General features: G+C 40.2%; 1 protein-coding gene across 2 annotated transcripts in view; it reads left to right on the top strand.

The window, feature by feature from the left end:
* Positions 1-27,142, top strand: part of zgc:154058 (Transmembrane protein 150A-like) — a 45,640-nt gene that overhangs the window by 14,126 nt on the left and 4,372 nt on the right. Inside the window, exons 6-7 of one of the 2 annotated variants that reach the window (XM_056248066.1) lie at positions 10,975-11,102; positions 14,637-14,786. In XM_056248066.1, the coding sequence (XP_056104041.1) occupies positions 10,975-11,102; positions 14,637-14,654 (146 nt within the window). In that variant the 3' untranslated portion in view covers positions 14,655-14,786. Of the gene's footprint in view, positions 1-10,974; positions 11,103-14,636; positions 14,787-27,142 lie in introns of those variants that run through there. The other variant, XM_056248065.1, reaches the window with a different exon arrangement.

The raw sequence follows: 27,142 nt of genomic DNA, 5'->3' as shown, positions 1-27,142 counted from the left end.
AAACAAAGTGTGAACTGAGAGGATTAAAGTCGGCCACAAAACAACAAACAAAACGGGCGTTCTGACTAGATTTTAGATAGTCTTCCCTGGGTTTAGAAATAAAATAAAATACAATGCTTACCTCCCTACTAACCAATAAACAGGAGAAAAGGTGAAAAATAAACAAACGGCCTCCGTCCTCTCAAACAGTCTGGAAAGTAAATCAAGATAACAATTACCGGCCTATACCGCTAACAACATTGGTGCTGCACACAAGCAGCTTACTCTACACCAAAGAGCACTGACACACTATGATCCGACACACTATGATCTGACAATATAACACCGTGAAGCAGGAGGGGGAACTCGAGGAACAGAAGCTTCCACACAGCTTATATCCATTCGACGAGTCCATCAGCCCCGCCCACTTAAACAGCTGCACCTGTAACGCAATTAAGGGACAGGAGAGAGAGAGAGAGAGCAAACCCACAAAAGAAACAAGCACGTACACGTTCACTTGTTCTACACATTATTACTTACGTTCTGACACGTAACACTCCTCCCCTCCCCAAAGATTAATGGCTATAGCTCATTGATCCCTTAATCTATTCAGCACTGTGCGCTCTGGACAGCGCATCGGCGATTTGATTTTCAGTGCCGCGCTTGTGGATAATTTCCAAATTGAATTCTTGAAGGGCGAGAGACCAACGCATTAAGCGTTGGTTTGCGTTGTACATGCGAGAGAGAAAAACCAAGGGGTTATGGTCCGTATAAACTTTAATAGGGAGGGTTGAGCCACCCAAATAAACCTCAAAATGTTTCAACGCCATCAGTAAGGAGAGAGCCTCTTTCTCAATAGTACTATATCTGTATTGGCAGCGGTTAAACTTCTTCGAGAAGTAGCACACCGGTCTCTTGACGTTCGTTTCGGATGTTTGTAGAAGGACAGCTCCCGCGCCAACCATACTGGCGTCAACCTCAAGTTGAAAAGGACGTTCGAAATCAGGTGCGGCCAGGACTGGGGCGTTACATAACAGATCTTTCACTCCTGAAAAAGCGTGTTCACACGTAGAGGTCCATTGAAAATTTTGTGTCGGGCGGAGAAGGTCTGTTAGAGGCGAAACAAGAGTAGCAAAATTGCAACAAAATCCGCGATAATACCCAGCCATACCGATAAAACGGCGTAACTCACGTTTGTTTGTGGGTCTAGGGAACTCAGTGATAGCCGCAACTTTAACATCCAGTGGACATACCTCACCTTGACCCACACGTTTGCCAAGATAGGTAACGAAGGCTTTGGCGAATTCACATTTCGTCAAGTTCACGGTTAACGATGCACCAGCTAACCGACGGAAGACGTCTTATAACGTTGCAATGTGCTCTTCCCACGTGGACGAATACACAACAATGTCGTCAAGGTAAACAGTACAATCTTGTACATCACGTAGTACCAGCTGCATTGGGCGTTGGAACGTGGACGGAGCGTTCCGCATCCCAAACGCCATCACGGAGTATTGACAGAAGTAGTCAGGTGTGACAAATGCTGAGATTTCAGCAGCGCGCGGAGTAAGAGGCACCTGCCAGTAGCCTTTGAGAAGGTCAAGTTTCGAGACGAACTTGGCAGGTCCGACCCGATCGATGCAATCGTCTATTCTTGGTAAAGGGAAACAATTAGGTTTAGTGACAGCATTAACTTTTCGAAAGTCAGTACAGAACCGAAATGACGAATCGGCCTTAGGCACCAACAGGCAGGGAGAACTCCACGCGCTCTGACTTGGTTCTGCTAACCCATTATGTAACATGTATTCAACCTCTGTTTTCATGATACCACGTTTATGCGGATTAACTCTGTAGGGGTGTTGTTTAATCGGAGACGCATCCCCAACGTCGATATCATGGAACAGCACATTAGTGCGAGATGGGACATCAGAAAAAATACTGGGAAAACTGTCAATCAATTTAATAATATTCTCTCTTTGTCGACCTGGCAAGTGAGTAAGGAAGGAGTGCAAATCGCTGAGTATACTAGAGTTACGCAAGCTATCCCCTGGCAGCGCTGGAATAGATCCTCCAATTTCATCCACAATATCGTTCAGGAGAACAGAAGGGGCAACTAAGGTCACGCTCTTAACTGACGCTTCAACTTGCTCTCTCGTGTGATAGGGCTTCAGCATGTTGATGTGACACGTTCGCATTTTTTTTCTACGGTCCGGCGTTCTCAGTATGTAATTTGTTTCATTCACCTTTCTTTCTACAACGTAAGGACCAGAAAAACGGGACTGCAGAGATGTTCCAGGAACCGGTAACAAAGCCAGTACCATCTCACCAGCAGCAAATGAACGAACCCCGCTTTTGCGATCATAATAGTCTTTCATGACCCTCTGTGAGCTTGCCAGATTCGATTTTGCGAGGTCACAAGCGTGTTTTAAACGTTTGCGGAGTGTAGCGACAGACTCAGTCACCGGCGTCGGCGCAATCTCGTTTTCAAGAAACTGTTCACTCAAAAGTTTAAGGGGACCACGAACAGAATGACCGAACACCAACTGCGCTGGGCTGAAACCGAGAGAGTCTTGCACAGTTTCACGAACGGCGAAAAGTAATAAGGGCAAACCTTCAGCCCAGTCTTTCCCCGCTTCTACACAGTAAACACGCAGCATGGTTTTGAGCGTTTGGTGGAACCGCTCCAGCGCCCCCTGCGACTGTGGGTGGTAGGCGCTGGACATCTGATGTGACACTGAAATCCTAGATAGCACTTGCTTGAACAGTTTCGATGTAAAGTTAGTTCCACGATCTGTTTGTATTATACGCGGCAGACCAAACAGAGAACAAAATTTGATTAGTTCCCTCACGATCGTCTTAGCTTTTAGATTACGGAGAGGGATCGCCTCCGGAAACCGAGTGGTTGTGCACATCAGCGTAAGGAGATATTGGTGTCCGCTTTTCGATTTTGGGAGCAGTCCTACGCAGTCTAATATTAGACGTTCGAACGGCTCCCCCACCACAGGAATTGGGTGTAAGGGCGCGGGTCGAATGACCTGATTAGGTTTCCCCGCGATTTGACACGCATGACAAGAACGGCAGTATTTCGCGACACTCGATTTCACTCCGGGCCAATAAAAATACTTGGTAACACGTTGAAAAGTTTTATTGATCCCAAAGTGTCCTGCCATTAGGTGATCGTGAGCGAGCTCGAGCACTACTGACCGATAACACAAGGGTACTACAATTTGATAAGTATGGTCCTCTAAGCCAGCCTTGTCCCCAGATACTGGAAGCCACTTACGCATTAAGACATCCCCATCCCAATAGTAACCCATCCTTACACAAGCAAGTTCATCTTTTGTTTTCACCGCGTTTTCAACACAACGTGACAAAGACGGACCTGCCTTTTGTGCCCCACTAAGCTGCTTTCGTCCGACTATACCAGTTTGGCCCTGAGAACGCACATTAGAGCTTGTCATTAACACATTGTCATCCACTGACAATGACAGCTCCGTAGCTTCCGAATCCGACAGGAACGAGTCAGACAGATCGACCGTGTCTGCGAACTTCCGTGACTGTGAGCGCGTCACCGCACACGCTGGAAGTAGAGGAGGAGAGACATCGAGTGAAGCTGAATTTTGCGCTGGACAGTCGGATACTACAGGAAAGGGAAAAACATTGCCTCCTGCTAAATCATTCCCTAAAATAAAATCGACACCTTCAATTGGTAGTTTGACACATACTCCCACGTTTACAAGACCTGAGACTAGCTCGGATTTCAAAGAAATGGAGTGAACAGGAATTTTCACGCATCCGAGCTCAATTCCACGCACTAATATATCAGTCCCTGTATACGTGTCCGCGAACAACGGGAGTACCTCTTCGGAATGAACGAATGAGCCGCGCCAGTGTCACGCAAAATGGTAACATGTTTTGACGCATCGTCCGGAGAAATGGCAACTGAACCGCTCATCAAGAAAGGTTTAAACAACTCTGTTCCAGGTGAAAACGTCTCAGCCATCTCTACTTGCGGTTCAAGAACCAAATGCGCAACGCTTTTTGCTTTAACAGCCGCATTCTTTTGTTTCCATGCCCTGCAGTCTGCAATCAAATGACTGGGATTAAGACAGAAGAAACACGCGCGTTTAGACCCTGTGTTTTTAAACGTACTTCTCCCGGGCACGCACGCACGAGTGTCGGTTCTTGGGTAACGCACGTCTGACGAACCCCTCTCAGCAATCCCCCTAACATTTTGACTCTGTCGGGGCGTGGGAAAAATGGTTCGGTGAGTCAGTACGTATTCATCGGCAAATACTGCAGCTTCGGACAAACTAGAAACCTTTTGTTCGTTCAAGTGTAACACTAAGTTTTCAGGGAGACAACCTTTGAAATCCTCCAGTAATATTAATTCTTGGAAGCGCTCAAACGTTGTAGCCTCAGACGCAATACACCACTTCTCTAACATTGCCCTTTTATCATGCGCAAACTCCACAAAGGTTTGTCTAGCCGCCTTAGTATGATTTCTGAATTTTTGCCTGTATGCTTCTGGCACGAGTTCATATGCTCTTAAAACCGCTGCTTTTACTACATCATAATCGAGGGAGTCGTCAATGGGCAAGGCAGAGCAAACCTCCTGTGCCTTGCCCACGAAGCTGCTCTGCAACATCACTGCCCACATATCTTTGGGCCAGGCCAGCTTCGTTGCAACCCTCTCAAAAGCCGTAAAGTAAGCATCTACCTCCGATTCTCTAAATTGGGGAACGAGCTTCATATAACGAGTAGGATCAAATTGGTTTGACCTATAAGAACCCTGTGGCTCACTAACGGAAGGTTGTTCTCGTTTCTCCCGTTTGGTTAAACGAACCAACTCCAGTTCGCGTAAACCTAATACACGAGTTTCGTGTTCTTGACGTTTAATCTCTAATTCTAACTCTTTCAATTTCAATGCCACATCAGGATCAAACTCACGTGCAGGAGGTACATCAGGTTCCTCGGTCAAGAGACCAAGAGAGATCATCTCTGACAGGATTTTCTTTTTAATATCAGCTTTTAGTGCCGAAGATGACACGGATATTTTAAAACTCTGCGCAATTTGCAGCAATTCTTTCTTTTGAAAACGATCCAACTGCTCGACAGACGGAGAGCTAATAAAAGCTTCAATCTCCTCTTCCATAATTATTCTCTTCCCCACCCACAATTATTTTATCTAAAGTTAGATAGGAGAGAAAAAAAAAATTTGTTTTTACTCACCAAATTTGAGGTTTTGTACTTTGACCGAAGAATTATGAACTTTGATGACGAGCCCCCATTATGTTACGTGCCACATGCACTAACACAAGAGAGCGACACCTATTAAAAGGCACCGCCCGGAGTTCCGTCTCCTGCTCCACTAAATCACTCCACAACACAACAAAAGTTCAAGAAAAGTAAACATTTATTTTTCATTTTCCTTGTAGAAGTAGGGGTAAGATTTGGTTCGCTCAAAACAAAGTGTGAACTGAGAGGATTAAAGTCGGCCACAAAACAACAAACAAAACGGGCGTTCTGACTAGATTTTAGATAGTCTTCCCTGGGTTTAGAAATAAAATAAAATACAATGCTTACCTCCCTACTAACCAATAAACAGGAGAAAAGGTGAAAAATAAACAAACGGCCTCCGTCCTCTCAAACAGTCTGGAAAGTAAATCAAGACAACAATTACCGGCCTATACCGCTAACAACATTGGTGCTGCACACAAGCAGCTTACTCTACACCAAAGAGCACTGACACACTATGATCCGACACACTATGATCTGACAATATAACACCGTGAAGCAGGAGGGGGAACTCGAGGAATAGAAGCTTCCACACAGCTTATATCCATTCGACGAGTCCATCAGCCCCGCCCACTTAAACAGCTGCACCTGTAACGCAATTAAGGGACAGGAGAGCGAGAGAGAGAGGAAACCCACAAAAGAAACAAGCACGTACACGTTCACTTGTTCTACACATTATTACTTACGTTCTGACACGTAACAGATGCTCAAACATAGAGAGCAGGAAAATCAACCTGCAGATAGGTTACTTACTGTATAGTTTTCTCTGCATTTTAAGCTAGGATAGGAGAAAGTTCAAATTTGCAAATTACTCACTTCACCTTTTAGCATCAACTTCCTTTTTTCCTCTCATTTATTACAACATTCCTGAACTTCATTTTGATTTTGGAATTTCAAATCAATCTGTAGTTCACTCCCCAGTAAATGATTCCCATCTGTAGCACAATGATTCACTGTCTGGGTTGCAATCAGCTCAGGAAACCACAGGCTTAGCGTTTGCGTATGTGGAATATCACTGGCACTGGTTGACGAACTATACAAGGCCAACTATCTTTAACAGTACGGATGTGTTTATGTTCACTGATGTCAGATTTTTAGGGGAAGACATTATCATCTAAAAGCTGACGCTGCTCATACACTGCTCATTCTCTAAACTTGCCCGGAAAAGCTTTGAGTGTCATTTTGATATTTCACAACTCAAAAAAGCTGGGTGGGTTGGATATGTGTTCAAGCATTTATAAAACTGAACGGTCAATGCAGTCACTGCACATTACCAAACATTGTCATCAGACACCAAGTGAGTTGCTGAGGATGAATCATCTTCAGAAATAATCTGAATTGAATTTGAATCACATCACAGCAAAAACAATGACCAGAGGGCTATTTCAAAGTAGATAAACAAGAACAGAAATCCCCTTAAAATACAAATGTTAATAGCTAACATTTTGATATTTGAGCTGTATCGAATTACAAAACATCTTGTTTTTTAAAAGAACCGCTGAGTCATATCCATAAGTCTTGCTGGGGGTGCTCCCCGAACATAAATTCAGCTGTATTGTGAACAATGCTGTACTCCTTGCAGATACTGTCGGTTACAGCCGAGTGCAAACTATACAGCAGGTCTGTGAAAAGAGAGAATCATTGGTTGAGCGTGACCTCTGACCTGAGCGTCTGGGGCTGGTGGCGGTGTCCATGCTGAGAGCTGAAGGGCTGTATTGTTGTGTTCAATCCTCCACCCTGTGTAACTATAAGTGAGAGTGTTCCCCTGCTGGGAGACTCGGTCTCTGCCTGTTTGCACAAGGACATTTTCGTTGTTCGTCCAACAATACAAGAAAGTTGCGTTTTGAATTATTTTTTGGAAGTGCGTCTTACATAACACTACTATCAAACAAAACCACCTCGTATACTACGTGATTTATTGCATCACTGTTCCAGGACAATAGGATCTTAATGCAGTTGTTTACTCTAAAACGTTTATAAAACGCAATGCACACCTGCCAAAAAATTGCATGCCGACCGTTCAAGGGTGACAATCAGTTCCCCAGGGCTGCATTGTTTTCTCGTGGCTTATATAATACTCAGTGTTCCTGAATCTGAGCTCTTTTTGAAGTCAGCATGGCACTAGAGGAAACATCTCTCAGCAGTGTAGCGCTCTAACAGAAGGGAAACAGGGTGGAGAGAGTTCACAGCAGGAACTGACCGAAGCTAGTTTAGGCTCCCGGGGACCTTGTGACAGGGCAGTTGTTTACTTTTATCTCCTGTTTTTTGTTCTCTTGAGGGAATGCTACACCAAAGTGAAAACCCGTGATCCATAAATACACAGGTGTTGTCTCGCTAATGTGTTTGGGCTGCGGTATTTCCGCCACATTTCACCCCTTACCAACTGGAACCTTCTCTGTGAATACACAGAAATTAGGGGAGATTGCGTGACTGAGATACTGTATGAGCGCTGATTTAGAGTCCTCATACAATATTCCTCACAAGCAGTACTTTTCACATCTCACTGACTGCACATCAAGAGGTTTTCCATGGACTCTTGGCTAACGAGTCTTTTTTAAATCAGCATTAATAGTGTAGACTAAAACTATTAATAATCGTTGCTGTTAACTGAAAAAAACCCCTAAAAAATAGTTGAAAAGCTTATGTAAATGAAAACGAAATACTAATGTGCAAAAAAAAAAAAAAAAAATTTTCTTTCACATTTTTAGGCTAAACATTGCCATTAATGTAGAGTGAGTTTGATTGGGGTTGAACATAGCTTTGTTTGTCTGTTAAGTGTGGTGGTAGTTACACAGCAGAAAGAATAATTGCACATGTCCGATGGACACCATGTGTTTCTGAGTTCCCAGTCTTGTTTTCTGCATTCTGAGGCCAAGAGCCAGGAAACCGTGCTTACAAACACACCTACACACAAACATATACACAGATAGGCAGCTGGAAAGACCTTTTTCTGACCATTTGTGGGCTTTCGTTACGCCCTGCGTTTAGGGAATCTGGGTTTGTCTCGAGCACAAGAAGTTAAAGTCAGCCGTAAGCAGGTATTTTTAGCTATTTGCAGATTGCTGCATATGCTGAAGTCCCATTGTTTCCTGTGCCCGTATCAACTGAGGGCCCATTCATGAGCGAAACGGCAACAGTATGCTTGGGAAGGAAGACTGCAACTGACAGTGTAGTCTAATGCAGTTAACAACTATTATGGTCCACATTTTCTGTTGCTGTTGTGCCGTTTCAGCTGGATTTTATTAAAACGAGTAAATTTCCTTCATCTGCAGACATGTCGTTTGTTTTTCCATGCTCGTAACTACTCCCACAACATGCTGTATCGAACATCTTAAATTAGTTGCTACCACAAAAGTTACATAAAGATGTAAAATTTGTTTCTTGCTGAAAAGACCAGCATGGATGGTTGCACAGCATGTTGTGTTTTGGATGCTGGTCCTCCAGTGGGCTCCTGATCTAGCTAAACCAGCAACACTTTCTTGATCAACCACCTCCACCATGCTGGTTAACCTGCATCATCAGCTACTGGTCAGCAACATGGCTACAGTGGTCCGAAAGCAAGACCAGCACTAACCACCTTGAAAATTCGTAGGTAAATGTGTCACGATAGTCGTAATGTTGACTCAGAAGTACATCCAGGAACATTCTCGTGGGTGGATTGGGCTGAGAAAGGAGGGGTGGTTTATTGTCTGTCCTCTCCCCCCAACACTGCCACTCTAACAGGCCACATCTGCCCCAGTCTGTTTTCATTAAGCATTAACCCAGCAGTAAAACAGTTGAGCAGATTGCAGCAGCTTGATTTACGTTAGAGATCTCACCATGAAGCCCCTCTTTTATTCGCTCGCTTTTCATCTTTCCACATTGCCTGCCTCTTTAGACTTTCCAGAAAAACAATGGATTTTCTTGACCAAAAAACAATACTGGACTAGTTGTTTTGTCAAAGTGTGTCTGACTAGTTTGGCGATGAGTAAAGAGACTATTCTGCGTCTCATTTAAGTCACACTAACATAGTAAGGTAATGTACTGTATGTCATCAAGACCTATTTATACAAACATCTGATAAAACAACATAAAAAGAGCAAATTAACTCATTTTGAATTCTTTTAAAATATGTAGGTATGGGCTACGCTTAAAAAGTTTGGGGGCAAGTAAAGAATTTTGTTAAAGAAGTTAATACTTTTATCGAGCAAGGACACATTAAATTGATAATATAATAAGTGACAGTTTATAATGTTACAAAAGATTGCTATTTAAAAAAAATGCTGTTCTTTTAAACTTCCTGTTCATCAAAGAAACACTGTATCACAGTTTTGACAAAATATTAAGCACCAGAACTGTTTTCACCATTGAAAAATAATAAGAAATGTTTCTTGAGCACCAAGATTGGCATATTAGAATGATTTCTGAAGGATCATGTGTAAATGGTAAATGGTAAATGGACTGCATTTATATAGCGCTTTCACAGACCCAATGGCCACCAAAGCGCTTTACATTTGCCTCACATTCACCCATTCACACACTCATTCATACACCGACGGCGGCAATGGCTGTAATGGTGTAATGGCTGCTCAAAATTCAGCTTTGCTTCACAGGAATAAATTCCATTTTAAAAGATATATTTAAATATAAAACCATTATTTTAATTTATATTAATATTTCACAATATTACTCACAATTATTTTACTGTATTTTTGATAAATTAAATGCAGCCTTTGTGAGCATAAGATACTTCTTTCAAGCACAAATTTATATGAAAAGAAATATAAGTTGTAATATATTCTAATATATTTTGGCTATATAGGCTTCAGCATCACAGTGATCCTATAAGAGGACAAGCGGTTTAAATAATAGATTAATGGATTTTTTGTCATTATTTTGCTGTATTTTTGTCATTATGATAACTTGACTACTACTTAGCTGTTTTTATGTGTCACTTAAAATGAGCCAACTACTCTGTGAAAGTGCATACTGTGTCATAAATATGTGAGGATGCATCATTATGTTGTTGTTTTAATTTTGGTGGCTTATGAAATTAATATTTGACATATGTGTTACTAAGAGTTCTGGAGAAAAAATAGATTTACCTCATAGATATCATACCTCAGTGGAAGATTTTCAGTGAATGACAATTTGAAGATGAGGGCAAGTCACAACAGATGTTTTTTTTTTTAGATCGTTTTACATTGCATACACCACTTATATCAGTGAGGGGCTGGCTATCTTTCTTACATTTACACTATATAAAATGCTGAAATACCTGATAAAGTTACCTTTTACTCACCAAAGCCATTTTTACTCTCATTTGGCACTTATTGAGTGTACATGTAGAACTTGAATGAACTTTGGTGTCTGCCAAATGTGAACATAAATATGAACTCACATACTTTAGAAATCTTAACCGTTAGAAAAACGACTGCTATATGTTGCTATAACATTCAACAGGGAACATCTTAGTGACTGTTGCAAGTTGTCCAGATGGTTGGTTTTTTATTTTAAGACTACATTGTTAAAGCCTGCTAAGCTTTTGCCATTTGAGTTTATGTAATTTTTATAAAAAAAAAAAAAATCATATTCAGTGTTTTTAAATACATTTTTTAATTTCTGCTTGTCAATTGTTTGTAATGCAATATTTTAATGGTGGTATTTCTTTATAAAATAACAGATTTTTTCTCTCACTCTGTCTCTCCCAACTCTCAGTGATGGTGATTGTGTTCCTACGCTATGCCCATGTGATAGAGAAGCACCAGAACTGTGTGTTAAATACAGCAAGTCTCTCCACTGGATGGATCTGTGCTGCAGGACTCATCATGGTCGGCAACTTCCAGGTACAGATTACATAAACCGTACTATCTTACTCGTCTGTAACAGACTGCTCCACAGCAGCCCAGTTTTCTTCAAGGTCTGTTTAAACATGTGACAGCAGAAGAGGAAATATTTGAAGGTCATAAGAAACATAAATTCAGTCCAGTGTGTGTGTCCAAACCTTGGTGCTTGCTTATGTTTGTGTTTGCGAGTGTATCTTAGCTCGCATTTGAGTGTATGTGTATATATTAGACTGTTTGGATAAGTGGTTTTTTTGCGAATACCTGTTTCATCCATGAATGAGTGATACTTTACTCCCGTTCTACCTCGGATCCACCTCCACAGTGTTTAGATGAAAGGCAGACTCCATAAACCCTCTCATGTGGAGCCACATGCTCCTTCGAGCCCTGTGAAACAAACATCCTTTACCTTTATTCATGAATCGGTGTGAGCCCTTGGCGACAGGGTCTTTGCAGGTTGATATGTTTGGACGTTTGGCTGAGTGCCCAGACTGCTAGCGATGTGGGGAGGTCGGCCAATGGGGGCATCACAGGTTTTTATGGGTTGGTTGCCATAGAGAAAGAGGGAGAGGCAAACCTTTCTCCTGATAATATAAGCACCCAAATCTTTACTATGTACTCCATCAGAAGGTGTGTGTGTGTGTGTGTGTGTGCGCAGGAGACAGCACAGGTTCAGACTTGTTTGTCCATCCCTCACTGAAGCAGTCTGTAGTAATGTCTTATAAACTTTCATAGGCAGCAGGTGTTATAAAAGAGGCATGAACCTACGTCATTGCAGCATTATGAACTTAACTCATCTTATCAGCAATTTTGTTATTCACTTAGTTATTTTGGTTCTGCTCCCCTTGCATATTTGAAATGTTTTGAAAATCAAGCAAAGCTACTCCCTTGCATTTCTTCAAGCTTAGTCAGCTAGCTGGCCATGGAAACATTTTTTGTTTGTTACATCCTGAGGACTTACTTCGGGTTAGTTTGATTACCCAAAAATGAAAATTGTGTAATCCTTTACTCACCCTCATGTCGATCTTACCCCATAAGACTTTTTTTTCCCAGTGTAAGTGAATGACACCAGAAGCCTCTCACATTCATGTTACAAATGGCTGCACCCACTTGTACTTTAAAAAGTAAGGTGGATATGATTTAATTGGGACATTCATTCAGATATAAACATTGATTAACGCACACACATACAGTAGAGCACATCAAATACGATAAATGGAAGCTCAAACTTGCTTGATGCGCAAAAAACTCATTGGTTCTTGTGGAAGCTCAAACATGCCTAACAGCTCGATTTATATGGATTACTTTTACATCCTTTTATGAACTTTTTGATGCATCAAAGATTTGGTTGTGTGGACAATATATAGAGTAGAGGGACATATCTCAGAATTGATTAAAAATATCTTCATTTGTGTTTCAAAGATGAAAGAAAGTATTATGGGTTTGTGTAACTGATGACTTAAATGAATAGTTTCGTGTTGCATTTTTGTTAATCTTGACTTCTCACAACTTGTTTGCTTTTTTCTGGGCAAGATGGAGTGAATTACATCGCTAAAAGACTCACGAACGTGCACATTGTGCAGCCGTGGTCAAGAATTTCACTAAATAATACATTACATTTCGGTTAGTTTTTTTTACCAAACCCTATCCAAACCCCCAGAACACTTGGAATATATGACACGTGTCACATGGGATCATTCATGCGGCATTAAAACAACACCAGGGTGAGTAAATGATGACTTAATTTTTTTATTTTAGGGTGAATGATCCCTTTAATTTTTATTTTTGGGTCTATCAGAAAGATCATGATATCTGAGAAGCATCTCCAGCCTAAACCCGCCTTCATGGAAATTCATGCTGGTCCAACCTAGTCTTTTCAGCAGGGAAGATAGCTTTAATGCCTCGCTTTAAGCCATTATAATGATACGAGGACCACCCGTGCTGTGTGGAGCTGCCTTGTGTACTGAGCAGAGAGATCCATGTTTGGGTCGCACATGTGAGGTCTGCAGTCCATTAGGTCACGTTTGCCAGGCCCCTCCCCACTCTGCTCTGATGTTTTCCTCCATCTGTAGTCTGGAGTTGGTAAAAAAAAAAAAAAACGCAGTCTGCTCCTGAAGTCCATCCCTTCTCCTATGTTTTTGTAAGGAACATGTGTTCGGAACGTTCCTGCCCACCGCCTACCACATTGTGCTCCAGTCGGGCCTTCATTAAGATGAGCTAAAATGTTACAGGGGATGCTGTTTGCCAAATAAAACTCCCTTGACTTCAGAGGAATAAAAGCTGTTGCAGTAGTGACTTGTTTTTAACTGGATTGTAGAGAAAATGTTAAAGACCCCATGAAATCAAAATGAGAGTTTTGTGGCTTTTAGTCTTCAATGCCATCTGTATGCTAGTGTGCTCCTTAATGTTGACTAAATTAAGCAGAATAAAAAGCTGAATTTTCAGCATCATCACTCCAGTCTTCAGTGTCACATGATCCTTCAAAAATCATTCTGATATGCTGATTTGGTGCTTATGAAACATTGCTGCTTAATATTTTTATGGAAACCCTGATACATTTTTCCATAATTCTTTGATAAACTTCAAAAGAACAGCATTTTTTTGGAATAGAAATCTTTTCTAACATCATAAATGTGTTTACTCTCACTTTTGATCAATTTAATGCATCCTTGTTTAAAAAAAGTATACTTTTTCTTTTTTTTTTAAGGACTCAAACTTCTGTAGTGTACATTTTAAAATGTATAGACTTTCTCTTTCAGGAAAAACAGACCAAAAATATTGATGACTCCTGCACTAGACTAGCATCTTTCTTGCAAATCATGGCTCATGGCTGTGATGTAACTGAAGTATTTTAGTTTTTTAAGGGACAAACCCTGCTTCTAGATTCAGTAGGAAATATATCAACACAGGAATTGAACACTGCACTCGTAAAGCGACTTCATGGAGTCCTAAAAGTCGTGAAGTGGTATTTGCAAATAATTTTACTTCCTTAATGTGAAATATTTCCAAGTGAATGGAATATTTAACAAGAAAAATGTGTAGTATGGGACTTTGGGATTGTATCCATCGGAAATTGATTGAATCGTGAGGTATTCCAATAGAACCATATGGTTGGAGGGATAAGAGGACTTGGAATCTTTGACCAAAAAGGACAGTTGTTTCAAAGGTTATCATATTTTGACACTTTTTCTTAGAATAATGTGCACCAATGAATCCTGCACATTAAGGTCAAGAAAATTTACAAAAATAAGCAGGACTGTTTTTTAAAACTGACTTTAAGTGCAGATGATTGAATTGTATTGATTGGATAACAATCTTGCCTTTCATTAGTTTGTTTTTTAATTGTTTTATTATGACATTTGAAAATCTAGATGTGCTAGTTCCATTCCCATCACCAACATTCAATACCAAAATAGGCACTTTCGTTTAGAAAGAAAAAGGGATTGCTCCATCCTTTCCTGTTTTCTATAAAATGGAAGGAAGGTTACTGGAAATGTTGGTGAGTGAGTCACGGTGCACCATGTGCTGTGTGTACAGAGTCCAGAGCTACCATGATCTGACAGGCAGGAGAAGCGGGAACGAGCACGTGGCCTGAACGCCACATCTGCGCCTCATCAGCAGGCCTGCCTGCCCCTCTGGCGCTTTCCACGGCTGCGGTGTAGGATGACAAGAGCGCCAGACTCTCATTATTACCATCAGAAAAAAGGGAAGTCACGTTATGTAACTCTGACTGTCCTCTTTCAGTTTCCCAGATTTGATAGAACATGAAAGTCCTGATGGTCTTGGAATTTAAGTTTGGTTTCGGAATGATATGGTGTGTTTTCACAGAACTAGATTGCAAAGAACAAAGCTTTTTGGAGTGTGTCCTGTTTGGATAGGTAGAGGTGTGTGGCCACTCTGTTCCTGCAAACCTGTCTGAGCTTGCTGAAAGAGCTGCGCTACTTAGATGACTTGTATTTCTTAATAAGCTCAAGCCCTATTCAGATGAGTCTATACTCCTTAAAGTTGTTCACAGATGTACTTTTTCATTTGAATCTTGTCCAAATCGAATGTTTTTCTCACATAAGCATGGTAAAAATATGACGTGTCAAATTAGCTACAGTTTTTAGGGATCTTCTGAGAAATTAAGTTCCGTTTTGAATTGTACCGTCTGTGGTTTGCGGTATATTATTTCTCCACATCACTTCCCCCAATTTATTTAGACTTTTTGTTGAATTATGCAACTAAATGTCCTGTTGCGCTGCCTGGTACAGTTGTCAACTTTCTGGGTAAAGTAATACTTTTGGCAGCCTACCCTCCTGAAAAATCCAGCATTGCTGAGGCCTGTTGCATGAAGCTGGTTGAACAAACTCCTAGTTTCAGAGTTGGTTTAGAGTTGACAAAACCACAATTCCAACCTGGTTTAGATCAGGTTCAGCGTGCTCACAACGCTCGGTATAAACGTTCTCTGTCAACTCAGGGTTTGATCCTAAGTTTGTGTTTAAAGTGTGACACATGCAGGAAACATGGAACATGAGAGCGCCAGTTTCACTTCTTGTAAGAGAGCCGGTGCAATTCACTTCTCTATTGAATATTAAGAGATAGTTATGAAAAATGTCATCAATTTAAATGCATTTACAAGGCAGTAATAAACACTGTTGCTGGAGAACGTTTGAGAAGGTAGCTGAAAGAAAATATCAATGTAACCTTAATCAGTTTAAAAGATTTACATATATAGGATTTTATTTAAATGTAAAGTTTAATATTAATAGTCAATTCATATAATAATTAAATTCATATATGAATTATACAGAATTATAATTCATATAATATGTAAATGATACATAATTAGCAGCAAAATTTTGTCTCTAAAATATTTTCACTGTAAATTTGGGTGCAAGATAAACAGGTGGAGTGGCTTTATTGCATCAGATATATGTCACTTTCCTCACAGTTTTTCTTCAGTTTTGGCGATGAACACAGCTAAAAACCAATCCACCATATTGAACCGGAAAAAAACAGAGTTTGGTCAAACGAATCTCGAAGTTACCAGGGTAAGAACTGAAACTGGCTTCATGCAACAGCGTTCAGTATGTTTTGAATGCTGGTTGCCCAGCATTGGAATCGGGAGTTATGGGGGACCAACACCAGCGCATCTCAGTTTTTCTTGAGAACATTGTGACTGGTTTATGATGGATTTTTTTAGCTGGGTATTAATCAGAAAAAGAGAATAAAATCAATATAAGAAGAGTTAGATTCTGACATTTTCTCAAAACGGCCTTTGTGGTAGCAGCGCCAGGTATGATCTTCACCTTTAAGCTGGCATAAAATGGAAATTCATCTGTTTTATAAAAAAAACATCCCATTGTCCATAATATGAACGATTTATCCATGTACAAAGTTCATTTGTTAAATTATGCAGACTTCTCTCTGGTGGCATATGCCAGACTTCACCAATTTCACCAAAGTCTGCTTAAACCCCGCCCCTTTCTTACAGTTGCATTTAGATCGGCCTTCATCAAAACCACAAACAATAGAACCAAAATCTAATTTTTCAATAATCAGTTTGATTGAAGTTTTGATGTATTTTGCAATATGGAAAAACATTGCGACTTTGTCCTATCCTTACTTACACATGGAGTATATTTATAACGTGTCCAAGTGTTGTTTATTTCAGACCACATACCGGTACCCATCTTTTTATAATCCCAATCTCATCTGAATAATGCTTAAGCAAGAGTCCCTGAGAACTACTAGAGTTCCTGTAAGCATGTGTGCATGTTTTATATGCGAGTCTGAATGCTTGTTTATATGTGTTCTTACTGGTCCTCTGTAAACATTTAGCTACAGCCAAACTTTCTTGCTCCGAATTTGACTGGATGAATCATCCTGGATAAATGAAGCATGGTGCTCTGCTCTTCCTGTGTTATACTGTTTAAGTGTGTGTCGTTGTGTGTGTTCTGTGCATAGTTTCTCACTTGCTCTCGGTCCTGATGGTCTGACAGCTACAGGCTGCCAAAGCAAACTGTAGATTCCTTCTACCAGCCTGTAAAGATATTTTCTTCTGCATTCCCATAGAAGAGAAAGTGGCCCCTGAAGGAAAACATACGCATGATGAATAAAATACCATTGCTTATTATTAGACCTCTCAAATTACCACAGTAATTTAGTGTGATTTATAAAAAATTTAAAAATTAAAAAAGTGATACATTTATTAATTTAATCATGCCCCCCCGACACAAAATTCTTTTTTTGGCATTGTCAGAGCAAATCAAGTTTAAAGTATCGCGTCTATGGTTTTGTGAAGTCTATTATTACTGCTACTACAGGCAACATTCCTCACTAAACCATACCTAGAACACAGAATGAGTGGAGCTTTTCACAAAGGACACGTTTCTATTGAATAACAGCTAGACAAAGCAAAGCAGAACACAAATTTCAAAGTTGAACTACTTTGACTTCTCACAGCATCTTAAAGAGGATTGAGTATGCTTTTTCACATTTTCAACTTTCTTTAGTGCAATGTTGTTGTTTGAGCATGAAAAAGGTCTGCAAAGTTACAAAGGGGCGAGACCTGGTTGACTTGCGTTAAACCTTGGGTTAAAACTCGTGAAACTTGCAGTTTTGGTAAGGTGGGGATATTTCTGAAACACGCTCAAAGCGGTTGACCAATCCCAACACATGGTCCAGCCGACCAATCAGAGCACATTGCGCTTTTCGGAAGGAGGGACTGCATCGAGACAGAAACTAAACGGAGCGTTACTGACAGACTGGGAAGAGAGGTGCTGCAACATAATAAAATATGTGAAAAGTAATGTTTTTTTTAACCTTCAAGCGTTAAGACCTACTCTAGTAAACCCCAAAAATAAAATCTTTGTAAAAGGTTGTATTATAGCTTCCATAAAAACATGACAACCGTAGCTTGAGATGCTGAAAAACAGCAAGACCTGACTTGAATTTGATTAATTAGTCGGATATTGTGTAATTCGATTAAGATTTACTTTTGACAGCACTGTTTATTGTATGCTATCAAACTCTTAAACAGGTTTTTATTGTTCTTAAAGGACCGTCTGCATAAAGACAGAGACATAGAGACAGAGAAACGGATCTTTTCTGTAGGGCAGGCATTCAACCACATGTTAAAGCAAGTCCATGTGAGAGGAGCTCCTCTCTCTAGCTAATTTGATAGCCCAAGGCTTTAGTTTAGAAAACAACCAGCTCTTATACTTTTACTACTGTGGTTAGTTGAGAGTCCAGGGGCTTTATTTTTAAAGACGCGTGTATAATGATCCTAAATGTGAACGTACCTCAGTTTCAGAATAAATTCCTATGTTGAACGATTTGTAAAATTACTCTCTCTCTCTTACCTTAAATCCAAGCACAATGTGTATTACATCCAACCCACAAATATCTCGTTATGAATTAAATCCAAACGTGCTCTCTGAAAATGTATGTGTGGTAGACATGGCTGGTTTCAATGTGTTGATGTAGGCATATACTTTGATTATGCAGTGTCTATTTTTGGACTGTCAATAGATAAAAACTTTTTAACAAAAAAAGTGTTAAAGGGGTCATATAATGCCATTTTTGTACAAGCTAATATGATTCTTTAGGGTCTAAATTAAAAGTTTGTAATATACTTTAATTAAACATTCTCATTAGTATTGTAAGAAAACACTTATTTTACCTGGTCAAAAACAGCTCTGTTTTCAGCACGCCGTTTCAGTGTATATGACTTTAAATGATAATGAGCTTTGCTCACTCCGCCTCTCTGTTCTGTGCATTCACCATTTGTAACTCGATAACACAATAACCATAACGCGTTGTTCAGTATAAACGTGGGATTATGAATTTATTATATTGAGAACGTCATATATAGAAAACATGCCGTAATGTACCCTGAGTGTAAACCTTAGACGCATTCATTGTGAAGCGTGCAGCTAGCGATTTGCAAAGATTAATATATTAATATAAAGTTTAATAAAACGTTACACTCACTTCCGTTCTTCTGGAGATTCAGCAGGAACACGAATATCTGGTACCGATCCATTTTTCATGAGCAGCTTCTTAGCAAATCCAGCTTTATACTGATCCTCGTTTATAAAGCAGTCTGGTGTGTGAAATGATTCGCGCAAACATGAGAGCATTGACGTTGCTCGTGGGGAATATTCCCTTCGAAAACAAACACAGCCACTGCGTCTTCAGTGGTTCGGATTTAGGAACATTAAAATGACTGCTGTGTTCGTTATTACACCCACGAACAGAACACCACAATCGCTTAGACGCCATTCTGCTCATAGACAGTGCTCCAGCATATCAACGATGACCGCGCCGGTCCGCGCGGACTATGATTGACAGCTCCCTCACGAGCGAGGGCGGGTCTGTGTTGAAACGCTCTGTCAATCAACAATCGTGGGAGGGGCGTGCGAGCTTGTGACGTCACAGGCTCGAACGGCTTGATTTGAGGCAGGGGAAAACATATAAGGAGATTAAAACAAAACCACTGGATGGATTTTTATCATTATATGATGGTTGTGTACAGACACTGCCAACACACATTTCAGTACAATCAACTTGTAAAAGTGCATGTACCATTAAATGACCCCTTTAAACAAGATAATTGATGTATGATGAATTCCAAGATAAGTATGCGATTAATCACGATTAATTGCATACTTAAGATAATTTGTGTATGCTTAATTCCATGATAAGTATGCAATTAATCGTGATTAATCGCATACTTATCATGGAACTCATCATACATCATATATCTTGTTTAACACTTTTTTTTGTTAAAAAGTGTTTATCTATTGACAGTCCAAAAATAGACACTGCATAATGTGGTTGAAGCTGTCTAGCACAAAATATATATTTTTTGTGGCTATTTACACTATTGCTATTTGCACTTTGTGTAAGTAGCCGCTGCCATATTATTATTATTATTATTATTATTATTTGTTTTTTTTTGGGAAATCATTCATATAAATGACTAACTATAAAAAATATGTATGTATGTATACATTTTCATAAACAATGTTGAATTAATTGAATTACTGGCATATGAGTACCAAAAAGTTTGCACGCATGCTCTTCTGTTGTTGTTCGCATAAGAACATTTTCACGTCAGTTTTTGCATTTATAAATCCTGATTTGTTCCTCTCCTTTGATATAGGATAAAAATCCATGGTATTTAAGATCAAACCCGATCATACATGTGTTTTATAAAGGAGGCCCCATGTGTTTGCCTGGATTTCTTATTTGGACTATTGAAGTTATTAACTTCTTTGTAAGGTGAAATGAATGGCCAGAATTTTGTCTGTGCAGAATAAGGCCATGTTTACACGGAAACGATCTGAAGAGAAAACGCAAAAGTGGCGTTTCGTTTTCACTTTTTATTCTGCGTTTAGACGAGCGTTATGGGGGGGAAATCTGCGTGCATATGGAGACGCAAAAGTGTTAGAAATGCGATGTAGTATGCACTCCAGGCGGCTAGGTGGCAATGTGAAGCACTGCCACACAACAACAACAAGTCCGTGCGCCTGCGTACAACCTTCCTTCTACTTCTCTCCCTAGTAGCGCGAAATTGAAAAGACTCTTGGACGTTTATCAGAGCCGCTAGGTCAACTTGAAGGTCCGACGTATGGAAATAATCCGACATGTTGGTTGTTATTTTCCTGTACTGGCGCATGCCTGTGACGTAAATGCGTACGCGACGAGAGCCGCCATGAGCAGATTTGCGTTTTTACCCGTTTAGACGGAAACGCGACGGTGGAGCGTTTTTAAGATTTCCACTTTGGAGGGTGGTTTCACTTTTTTGCGTTTTTAAGCCCCAAAAACGCCGTCGCCGTGTAAACGAAAGGCACATCCGATAAAATATTATTACCTTTCACCCGGAATCGTTTTCGTGTAAACAGGGCCTAATACATCAAGTGTATTTCCATCGACAGGTCACATGATCACAGTCTCATCCACTGTGCTTTTTTCCCACATGACTGGGAAGCTTTTGACAGCTTTGATCCCTGTCCTTAAGCCTGAGATGCCCATAACAAACCTTGCATATTACAGAGCCGAGAACCTTGTCCTAATGACAGTGCGACTAAAGCACAGGGAACTGCAGCTCAGTATTTGGACAGAAGTGAAGGGGAAGTCTTCGCCTTAGGGAAACACACAGGATATCATTTGCTGAGATAATCAGTAGTTCGCTGACAAAGCCTGGAGTTGATTTATGGTTTCCAAAGTTCTTCCTGCAACACTTGATACTTCTCTTTTGTTTGTGTCTCAAAAAAGAAATAAAAGAATAAATAACATGAAGTAATTGAAAGGGATAGATCTAGGGACAGTTTTTCTATCTATCTGTCTATCTGTCTGTCTGTCTGTCTGTCTGTCTGTCTGTCCGTCTATGAATCTATCCGTCTGTCAGTCTGTGAATCTATCTGTCTGTTGTCTCTCTCTCTCTCTCTCTCTCTCTCTCTCTCTCTCTCTCTCTCTCTCTCTCTCTCTCTCTCTCTCTCTCTCTCTCTATATATATATATATATATATATATATATATATATATATATATATATATATATATATATATATACACTCACCTAAAGGATTATTAGGAACACCATACTAATACTGTGTTTGACCCCCTTTCGCCTTCAGAACTGCCTTAATTCTATGTGGCATTGATTCAACAAGGTGCTGAAAGCATTCTTTAGAAATGTTGGTCCATATTGATAGGATAGCATCTTGCAGTTGATGGAGATTTGTGGGATGCACATCCAGGGCACGAAGCTCCCGTTCCACCACATCCCAAAGATGCTTTATTGGGTTGAGATCTGGTGACTGTGGGGGCCATTTTAGTACAGTGAACTCATTGTCATGTTCAAGAAACCAATTTGAAATGATTCGAGCTTTGTGACATGGTGCATTATCCTGCTGGAAGTAGCCATCAGAGGATGGGTACATGGTGGCCATAAAGGGATGGACATGGTCAGAAACAATGCTCAAGTAGGCCGTGGCATTTAAACGATGCCCAATTGGCACTAAGGGGCCTAAAGTGTGCCAAGAAAACATCCCCCACACCATTACACCACCACCACCAGCCTGCACAGTGGTAACAAGGCATGATGGATCCATGTTCTCATTCTGTTTACGCCAAATTCTGACTCTACCATCTGAATGTCTCAACAGAAATCGAGACACATCAGACCAGGCAACATTTTTCCAGTCTTCAACTGTCCAATTTTGGTGAGCTCTTGCAAATAGTAGCCTCTTTTTCCTATTTGTAGTGGAGATGAGTGGTACCCGGTGGGGTCTTCTGCAGTAGTAGCCCATCCGTCTCAAGGTTGTGCGTGTTGTGGCTTCACAAAAATGCTTTGCTGCATACCTCGGTTGTAACGAGTGGTTATTTCAGTCAAAGTTGCTCTTCTATCAGCTTGAATCAGTCGACCCATTCTCCTCTGACCTCTAGCATCAACAAGGCATTTTCGCCCACAGGGCTGCCGCATACTGGATGTTTTTCCCTTTTCACACCATTCTTTGTAAACCCTAGAAATGGTTGTGCGTGAAAATCCCAGTAACTGAGCAGATTGTGAAATACTCAGACCGGCCCGTCTGGCACCAACAACCATGCCACGCTCAAAATTGCTTAAATCACCTTTCTTTCCCATTCTGACATTCAGTTTGGAGTTCAGGAGATGGCCTTGACCAGGATCACACCATTTTGCTAAATGCATTGAAGCAACTGCCATGTGATTGGTTGATTAGATAATTGCATTAATGAGAAATTGAACAGGTGTTCCTAATAATCCTTTAGGTGAGTGTATGTGTATATACACTCACCGGCCACTTTATTAGGTACCCCATGCTAGTAACGGGTTGGACCCCCTTTTGCCTTCAGAACTGCCTCAATTCTTCGTGGCATAGATTCAACAAGGTGCTGGAAGCATTCCTCAGGGAGTTTGGTCCATATTGACATGATGGCATCACACAGTTGCCGCAGATTTGTCGGCTGCACATCCATGATGCGAATCTCCCGTTCCGCCACATCCCAAAGATGCTCTATTGGGTTGAGATCTGGTGACTGTGGAGGCCATTTTAGTACAGTGAACTCATTGTCATGTTCAAGAAACCAATTTGAAATGATTAGAGCTTTGTGACATGGTGGAAGTAGCCATCAGAGGATGGGTACATGGTGGCCATAAAGGGATGGACATGGTCAGAAACAAATCTCAGGTAGGCCGTGGCATTTAAACGATGCCCAATTGGCACTAAGGGGCCTAAAGTGTGCCAGGAAAACATCCCCCACACCATTACACCACCACCACCAGCCTGCACAGTGGTAACAAGGCATGATGGTTCCATGTTCTCATTCTGTTTACGCCAAATTCTGACTCTAACATCTGAATGTCTCAACAGAAATCGAGACTCATCAGACCAGGCAACATTTTTCCAGTCTTCAACTGTTCAATTTTGGTGAGCTCTTGCAAATTGTAGCCTCTTTTTCCTATTTGTAGTGGAGATGAGTGGTACCCGGTGGAGTCTTCTGCTGTTGTAGCCCATCCGCCTCAAGGTTGTGCGTGTTGTGGCTTCACAAATGCTTTGCTGCATACCTCGGTTGTAACGAGTGGTTATTTCAGTCACTGTTGCCCTTCTATCAGCTCGAACCAGTCTGGCCATTCTCCTCTGACCTCTGGCATCAACAAGGCATTTCCGCCCACAGAACTGCCGCTCACTGGATGTTTTTTCTTTTTCGGACCATTCTCTGTAAACCCTAGAGATGGTTGTGCGTGAAAATCCCAGTAGATTAGCAGTTTCTGAAATACTCAGACCAGCCCTTCTGGCACCAACAATCATGCCACGTTCAAAGTCACTCAAATCACCTTTCTTCCCCATACTGATGCTCGGTTTGAACTGCAGGAGATTGTCTTGACCATGTCTACATGCCTAAATGCACTGAGTTGCCGCCATGTGATTGGCTGCTTAGAAATTAAGTGTTAATGAGCAGTTGGACAGGTGTACCTAATAAAGTGGCCGGTGAGTGTATATATATATATATATATATATATATATATATATATATATACATACATACATACATACGTATATATATATATATATATATATATAGGGGCCAAGCACAGAATGTGTGTAGGCACCTATTGAAATCATTGGCGTTCTTATTATTCTTCTTCCGCCGTTTCTTCCACTTTGGGAGTCTATGGCAGCCCATAGAACCGCTTGCGGGGAAAGTTATGAAATTTGGAACAGATAGAGGCTGAACTGTCACCATAGCAAATTTGGAGTCTCCAACTGAATCCCTCTAGCGCCACCAACTGTCCAAAGTTTCACTCATGTTTATGCCATAAAGGCTACAAACTAAATTTCCCACTAATTCCTTGGCTCAAGACGATTCGATTGCACCATATGACGTCATTTAACTTCATGATAATTTGTCCGGCATTTTGAATTCTCTGAAAAACCTACTTTTTCGAACTCCTCCTAGGCTGATGCTCCGATTTTCACGAAAATTTAACCAGATCATCTCCAGATCATCTCCAGACCATGCAGGCAAAAAGTTATTTTTCGGATTTTTCCATATCGACCATTTTAGGCATCGGACATTTTGAATTTTGTACCAAAATGCTGTATTTTATGAACGCATGATCCTCTTCTTAAGAAACTCGGTATGGGTCATCAGTACGATGCCCTGAAGGAGCCTGAGAAGTTTCAAACCAGCGCCACCTAGTGGTAAAATTAAATTTTCAAATGCTTATAACTCTGGGTGTGGTTGATTGGTTTTCATGGGAGTCTCATTAGGTTCCTGAATCCTTGCCCAGTCCAACGATACCAAACATGCTAGGTTTCACCTTACAGTTTGTGTAGCGTTGTGATTTAGCGCTTAAAAAACATTTGTGGATATCTTCGAAACCATTAGACCAATCGAGATGAAACCACCGTCAGAAGTTTGAAAACATAGGTCGTTGGCTATATGCTAATGCCCAAATGTCAAAATATGAATAGTAAGTGGCAAGAAAATGCAAACAAAGTCAGGTGTGGGTCATTTTTTATGTTTATTCATATAAATGTCTATAACTTCAAAACAAAATGAGATATTTTCACCAAATTTGACACATATGTATGGGCTCACTCAGAGGACACTTAAAAAAATAGTGGGATTGTGGCTCTTGTTGGCGCTTTAATAGAACAAAACATGGAATTCCCATTGACTTCAATACAGTATTGTGATTATAAAATGTTATACTTTATGAACACATTATCGTATCGTTACGAAACTCTGTATGAATCATCGGCACCATGCCTTGAAGGTACTTAAAAAGTTTCGGGCAGCGCCACCTTGTGGTAAAACATTTATAACGGAATTTACAAAAATGCTAATAGCTTTTGAATAAATGTGCCTATTGTAATGACACTGGTCTTAATAGATTCCTTGGGTTATGCCAAAAACATAGATGTCAATTTTGCCATAGTCAACCAAACTTCCTGTCCTCCATCTTTATTTTCTTTAAAACCTATTTTTTCGAACTTCTCCTAGACCGTTTGATGATTTTCACCAAAATCGAATCGTGTCATCTTTTTTTTTATTTTTTTTATTTTTTTATTTTTTTATAAACCTTTATTTAACTAGGAAAGTCACATTGAGGTTAAAACCTCTTTTGCAAGTGAGACCTAGTCAAGACAGTGGTCAGATAGCAGGATTTAAACAAATTACAAACAATAATAAGAAACCAATCACAACATCATGTTGTATCATTAGATACAACAAAGACACAACAAAACAAATCTCCATGACAACATGTTATACAACACCATGACACAACAAAACGCAAACATTTAGGTACTACATAATGCCCTACATACTACTATTCACAGAAGCAAACAATATTAAATCATAAATTTAATAAAAAGTTAAGTGGTACTGGCATTGGCATAGCAACTACAGTTAATAGTGACCACCTCCTTTATTCGATATTTAAAATCATTTAAAGAAATGAGGGATTTTAGTTTAAGTTTGGACTGCAAATCGTTCCAAGACCAAGGGCCATAATAGAACAGACTTAGCTTTCCAGCCTCTGTTCTGATAGCAGGGACTTTGAACTGAAGCCATTTATGTGACCTGAGATTGTGACCGCTTTGAAATGATGAAAATTTCCTGTTTAAATAATTTGGAAGTTTTCCTAAAATGACCTTATAAATTAAAATATACCAGTGTTCGAGCCTGCGCAAATGAAGAGATGACCATCCTAATAAATTGTACAATACACAATGATGTGTCCTAAAACTACAGTTAGTGACATATCTGAGTGCTGAATGATAGAGGGGGTCAAGTTTGGACAGAGTGGACAGAGAGGCAAACCTGTAAATGGTGTCTCCATAATCAATCTGGGATAAAAAAAGACCAGCAACTAAGCGTTTACGTGAAGCCAAGGAGAAACAAGACTTTAGCCTATACAGAAAGCCCAATGTGAATTTTAATTTCTTTGCAAGATGATCAACATGGCATTTAAAATTTAGGCTTTTGTCCATCCAGATTCCCAGATATTTATAATTATCTACAGACTGGATACAGACTCCATCCAGTGACGTGATGGATAGGGATGGTAGTTTTGTACGCCCAGTATTAAAAACCATGACTTTAGTTTTGTGTGGGTTTAAAAGCAGCTTTAAATCTAATAAAGCATGTTGCAGGGTATCAAAATCTGCCTGCACTTTAGAAAAGGCCAACTCAGCTGTGGGGGCACAAGAGTACAGAACTGTATCGTCTGCATACAGATGATACTTACAAAATTTAAGCTTGTCACAAATATTATTAATATAAAGTAGGAAAAGCAAGGGTCCCAAAACTGAACCTTGTGGAACACCCTTTGTAACAGGAACTGGATTTGACATATCATTACCATGTTTGACCATTTGCGAACGATTGGTCAAATAGCTATAGAACCATTTGACTGCATTGCGACCAATACCAGCTCTCATCAGGGTATATGAATGGTCCACAGTATCAAACGCCTTTGTAAGGTCTATGAACAGAGAAACACAGGTAAATTTATTATCT

The sequence above is a fragment of the Rhinichthys klamathensis genome, unplaced genomic scaffold (genome assembly GCF_029890125.1).
Source record: "Rhinichthys klamathensis goyatoka isolate OS25496 unplaced genomic scaffold, OSU_Roscu_1.1 h1tg000053l_1, whole genome shotgun sequence".
Taxonomy (NCBI): Eukaryota; Metazoa; Chordata; class Actinopteri; order Cypriniformes; family Leuciscidae; genus Rhinichthys; species Rhinichthys klamathensis.
Note: the sequence above shows the minus strand (reverse complement) of the source record. Positions and strands in the feature narration are given on the sequence as shown.